The 6,000-nt window shown below is 51.9% G+C and overlaps 1 protein-coding gene across 1 annotated transcript in view; it reads left to right on the top strand.

Moving 5' to 3' along the window:
- The window catches only part of PODXL2 (podocalyxin like 2), a 31,705-nt gene that overhangs the window by 800 nt on the left and 24,905 nt on the right, over window positions 1-6,000 (top strand). Inside the window, exon 2 of the mRNA XM_031555509.1 lies at window positions 2,148-2,408. Within this exon, the coding sequence (XP_031411369.1) occupies window positions 2,148-2,408 (261 nt within the window). The remainder of the gene's footprint in view (window positions 1-2,147; window positions 2,409-6,000) is intronic.

Here is a 6,000-nt window from a genome sequence, read left to right as displayed (position 1 = left end):
CAGCGTGGGTCGGTGTTGCTCCGCCGTGGGGTCCGGTCACGGCGTAGGTCGCCCGCTGCCCTCCGCAGTGCTCCGGCATGGAAGACCTTGCCGCGCTAGGGCTGCCCCCAGACCGCTCTCCCTTGGACGGAACGGCTTCTTCTGGCGCCGGGGGGTTTTACTGCCTACCGCCAAACTGCCACAAAGGAAGGGGGAACCGCAAATTGCTCCTTGCTCTCCCCGAGAGTCTCCTCAAATCTGGAGGAGAGGCAGCGTGCCAGGGAAAGGCAACGAAGTGCAGGAATAATTGCGCTCAATAGTTGTGAGGGCTGAGCTCCTATTTTTAAATAATCTGCGGAGATTTCCCAACAAAGGGCTTCGGGACTCGTGAAGCTGGGATTGCGCTCTCCCTCCCTACCACCATCTCTTTTGTACCGAAATCTGGTTTGAGTGAGGCTGAGGAGCAGGAGTTCAGAACAGGGACATCTCGAGTGAGGGGGAGTCTTTGTCTTGAGTCATTCCGGCAGGGAGGGAAGGGCTGATTTCTCAACCAGTCTCTGTCTTCCAGCACGACCGAGCTGTGATACGGTGACACGCAGCCCCCCGCCGTGCCTATCTCATTATCCCAATCTGAAAACGTTCGTGGGGGAATGTGCCATCTGTAAGCGCTGCGGAACTGCTCTGCCCCTGAGCGGCTGGCTGTACGGTGCCTCACCCCTGTGGTCCGGGGCTCCCTAAAGAGAAGGGATAAAGCCTTTTAGGTTTGCAAACAATGGTGAGCTTAAAGAGCAAAACGGATCAGAAAACCTGTTGTGGTGCCGTGCCAATACTTTGTGGCACCGATGCAATAATCAGCGCCTGAGCTGAGCTGGGAAATGGCTCTGTGGGTTTCTCGAGGCAGGCTGTCTGTGTTAGGGGCACAGCTGGCCAAAGTCTTTGGGCTGCATCTCATCACCTGTGCTCCCTATTCCTGCCAACCATCCGCTGAGCAATGTGCCTGGGGAGAACCTGCTGAATTCTCACCCGCCATTCTGCTAGCACAGCCTGGCCCCATCCCCATTGCTCGAAAGCTGCGTTTGCTCTCTGGAGGATGGACAGTGACCTCATGGTGGTTTTAAAATCTGGCGGCCAAAAGGACTACAGCTGATGCTGCTGTGCTGAGGGTGTTTCCTCTTCTGCTGAGACTGCTGGAAACTTTCTAGTGTTGCTATCCAGCTGGTGATGATACAGAGGATTTGGGTCCTTGGATTTCTGTGATCTCTCTGCTTCCCTAGCAGAGAGGCATAGAGGTAGGAGGCAAGGGGCAGCTCAGTTCCTAATCCAGTGAAACTGGTAATCCTGGTGGGGTGTGGTGGCTTTGGTGGGCTGGACTTGGATAGCCGAGCATCTCTGGAGAGACCTGGATCCTTACCTAGATTGGGAGGAATCTCAAATTGGAGACAAAGACTGCTGAGAATTTATAAACTGAGCCCCATTTTGGCTGGCAGCTTTGCTCAGTGGTTTAGGAGCTGTTCCAGCTTGGAATAATTAAGTGCACTGTGGCCTCGCTCCTCCAGTCCCTCAAGACAGGCATGGTTAAAGCCTGAGAGCTGCAGGGTCTGATGCCTTCATATAGGGTCAGGAGCCTCCACAGACCTGCAGGATGGGCTAAAACACAGCATGCACTGCAGCAGGGTCCCAGCAGTGGGCTGGGTAGTGGCGGTCTGGTGGTGGAGCACAGAAACACCTTCACAGGCTCCTGGTATCTGAACCCCTTTGCTTTTGCAATTAGGAAAACGATGTGGTTAGAAGCAGAGGGAGGGAGGAGGGAAGTGGTCTTTTCCCTCTCATTGTTCCCTGAGGTGCTTGTCTGCATATGGGCTATTTATTATTATTTTTTTCCCTTCTGCTTGCTTAGAAGATTCGTTAACACTGTGTGAATGAGCCTGAGCTGAGGGAGTATAAATCAGGATGGATCAAAATTCCCTGTAGTCAATTTTTCCTTGGCCTCTTCAGTGCCATAAGGAAATGTTCATTTAATTATAGGCATCAGGGGTAGAAATAACTACATTAAGCCCTCAAGGGGAAGCTGCAGGCGAAAAGCCACAGATCAGAGCACACAAAAGTTTTTTCCCTCTGCTCAGCGTGGGAAGACACTCTGGCATTTTGCGGGTAAATAAAGTGAACAGCAGCAACAAAGGGGCTGCGGGAAGGTGCATCGCAGCCCACGACTGGCACACGGGTTGCTTCCAGTCCTCGCCAGCAGTTGAAACACGTAATCCCAAAAGAATGGAGAGATGCTATTTGTGAGCCACACGAGCACAGCCCAGGCAGAGTCACGCAGAGACAGAGCAGACACGTGCGCCGGTTTGTGTGGGGGGCCAGGGATGCTGGCAAGGATGGTGTGCCCCAACGATACCCCCTGTGCCTGGCCATCTCAGAATCTAGAGGTACATTCAAGTCCCGGGGTTTATTTTTTGCTGTCAGTAGGCCAGCTTTGCAGCCTTCCCTTTATATACTGCAGCTGCTCTCAGCTCCCTCTTCCACCTGGGGCGTTGTGCAGGTAGCTGGTGCCCATGCGTGTGCTCAGGACTACTGAGGCTTTGCACGAGGTCTTTTTTTTTTTTTTGCCTCAGATGCATGACATTGTTTGGGAATTGGCGCCTCTTGGGGGCCGCACTCAGCAGGGTGATTAACACCGCGTGCTGCTGGTGCTGAGCCTAACCGCCTGGCGAGTTTCAGCGTTCTTTTGGCTGAGCTGGGTATCAAAGGCTTCTGTGATACATTTTGGCCACGCCTGGAGGGATGTCCGCTCTGGTAGCGCTTGTTCTGCCCAGGCAGGGATTCTTACAGACGGAACAGCCGCGCGCCTTTATTTGGCGTGCTGGAAATCAGACTCAGCTCCATGTGATGCACAGTCTAGATTGAGACTGAGCAAGAAGTGTGAGCCTGGCAAGGTGGTTTTTTGGCAGCTGAAGTGTTTTGGGCCTGCGAGAGGGCAAAGCAATCTGTGGGCTGTGTTGTTTTTCCCTAGATCAGTGGCTTTCATCTACAGTTTGTTAACCCCTGGGGGCCTGTGGGCTGCTTTGAGGGGAGCTAGGGAAGGTAACAGAGAAGTAAATTCACTTCTCCTGTTTGCAGCTGCCTTCCTGGTGCCGTTTCCCCGGGGGCTGCTTCTCTCCTTGAGCTGGGAACTGCCGCTGTTTGTAGCGAGAGGCGCGGAGGAGAGCAGACGATGCAGCAGTGGAGGAGGGAGGTGTGAAGGCTCCGAGACGATGCGGGAGGGAGCGAAGGCAAACAGTCTGGGAGACTGAAACCCAGCACGGTTGTGATCCTGGCGTCAGTGGCTGACTGAGGGGGGAAGATGGGCTCAGTTGAGTTGCTGTGACCTTATCCCATGGAATAAGGTCCTGCGGAGATGGGTGGTGGTGCTTGGAGCTGTCTTGCTGTTACTGGTGATAAGGATGGGAGAGCTGACGTTTCATGGTGCTGGGCGGAGGATCCCTGCATCCCCCGGTGCATCTCTGCAACCATCACTAGAAGCAGGTGCTTCTTGGGGGTAGTGCCTGGCTGCTTCCCAATGTTGTACCTGGGTCTGTGTGCTGTTGGTGTTTCTCTGCTGAAATGTCAAAGGAGCAAATGTTTGCAGTTCTTTGCAAATGGCAAGGTGGTGCGTGCTCAGTATGTGCAGCCATGCGTGCGCTGCGCCCCAGTGTTTGAGCTCTCTGATTCTGCCAACTGTAAAGATCTATAAAAGCATAAAGATGCTTGGCACAACTACTTTGTGCTTTAAGATCTCCTTCTAAAGAGTTGTGAGGGCTTCTTCAGCTATGCCTTGTCATCTTCTCTTCAATTAAAGCAGGTTCCTGCATTGCCTTTCCCATTGCTTTGCAAAGCATATTAGGGCCATGGGAAGGTGAATGGCTGCAAGGGATGCAGGGTGAGGGACCTGCTTGCTGACAATACCGAGGAGGATGGCAGTCTGATCTTGTTTTCTGAAGCCCTAATTAAAAATGTTCTCAGAGATTAGGGGCCCAGCTGAATTTGCAAGTGGCCTGGTGCGGTGTGGGAGCAGCAATAGGGCTGGATGGGAGCTGGGCTGAAGAGATGTAGCTGTAACCAAATAGCACCAAAACGACTTCTGTCTGTTACGTGGCTGTCATTTGTGCTTCCCTGTGCAAGCTGTGTGGTCAGAGACTCCAGGTAAGTGCAGGGGAATCAGCTGGGACAGCCCTCAACTGAACAGCATTCAGCTTCTCCACCTCCTCCACTGTCTGCAGCTGTGATCTTTTTTGTTGTTATTTCAACTGGCTGTGTTTTGTTGTTGTTGTTGTTGTTGTTTTTTTTATGTTCTGCAAGCAAGCTTTTGTACACTGACTGTTCTGCCCCTGGGCCTCTCTCCTCCCTGCCCTCAGGCCATGCCCCCCAGCTTTTCCTGGAGGTGGTCTGAGGGAGGGAATATCCCTGGCAGATGCTTCCCTCATCTGGTCATTGTGTTTCTATCCTAACTGATTATCAACAAATGACCCATTCCTGACACAGCTCTCCTACAAAATAACGTTGTTTGGTAACTACTGGGTTTGGGCTGGGCTTGAAAGGAAGGTCAACAGCAGCAGGGCCAGATGGGTGTTGTTGTGGCTGCTGCATTGGCGATATGGAGGTGCCCTGACCCCTCCTCCATACATACCTGTCTGGGTGGTATTGTACAGGCAGGCTCTGCTAGTTGATGCCGAGAGCCAAGAAAGTCAGAGCGCGTGCTCTGGCAAATGCTTTTCATCTCAAACAGGGCTGATCTTGAATGATGGAGGTGTGTTACAGTTGCAGCACCCAAGAAGGAGAGCTAAATCCAGCTTATCCAGCTGGGGAGAGGGGTGAACTGGTGGGCACTCAAGCCGCTCTGGAACTCAAGCCCATGTGATCGATATCTTGTGGAATGTTAGTGTATTTCCTTAGAGATAAAACTGAGGTTTGCTTGTTGTTAATCAAAAAGCAAGACAGTTTTGAAGACTGTTTGACACAGTTGCAGTTAGCTTCTATTCTGTGTCCCTAAGTCCCTCCTCTAATTTCAGCTGGATACAGAAATAACTGATTTCCTCTTTCACTTCTAGCCCCGTTCAATAGGCCAATTGGGAGCTCTTAAACAGCTGCCCCGTCCTGTGGAGAGGTGGCTTGCCTTCTGCCAGAGGGGTAAAGTGCTTCTTGACTGTGTAGTGTAGAAAATACTTTGGGGTTCTCCTAGAATTGCTCAGAAATGTGAAGCTGCTTTTATTCACAGCACTTTGGGAGATAGGTTGAAGGTATTCTTTTCTTAGATATATTTTTTTCTGCCACTGAGCAAAACTCCTCCATCTGCCTTGTCTGGGCTGGTATGTCACATCTTCAGCTATGCTGAATGGAGCAAGCCTCACTGCTGTGAATTGGAGCTGTTTTCTGAGGCACTGGTGGGATCAACAACCAGCAACCTCATTCCATGTGTATGCTCCAGGCTGGTGCTTTTCCAGCTGCCTTGGAAAAGTAACACTGCAGTATTACTCTTGTTGAAATCATCCCCATTCCCTTCCTTGCGGAGGTGAAGCATCTTCAGCAAGGTCACTGCTCCCTCCACGTATTACATCTGATGGTGCTGGCAGCTGGAGAGCTTGGGAGTTTGCAGCCAGTGCAGGAGCTTCTGTGCTGCTTCTGCTGCACGCTCCCTGCCTTTGTTCCTTCTCCTGGCTCCGCTTACCTCTCCCACTTTCTCTCCTTTCTCACCCCTCCTCTCTGTGAGCTGGGCATAGTGTTGACTCCCCTTCTCACATCCTTGCCGTTTCCCGAAGGCTGACTGCCCTCTTTAGCATGCAGAGCCTCATCTCCTCCAGGTTACGCAGAGGTGCTGCAAAAATAGAAACGAAAGACAAACGCCCCATTGAAGCAGCTGGCGAGTCCTGGCTCAGTTCCCTGTTCCCTCCCATCTACAGTCACAGGGCTTTATTCGTTTGTGTTTCTTTTTTTCCTACTGCTTCATATGCCTTTTAATATATCAGACTGGCAGGCTGATGGAAG

This window comes from Meleagris gallopavo, chromosome 14, assembly GCF_000146605.3.
Source record: "Meleagris gallopavo isolate NT-WF06-2002-E0010 breed Aviagen turkey brand Nicholas breeding stock chromosome 14, Turkey_5.1, whole genome shotgun sequence".
In the NCBI taxonomy this organism is placed as follows: domain Eukaryota; kingdom Metazoa; phylum Chordata; class Aves; order Galliformes; family Phasianidae; genus Meleagris; species Meleagris gallopavo.
Note: the sequence above shows the minus strand (reverse complement) of the source record. Positions and strands in the feature narration are given on the sequence as shown.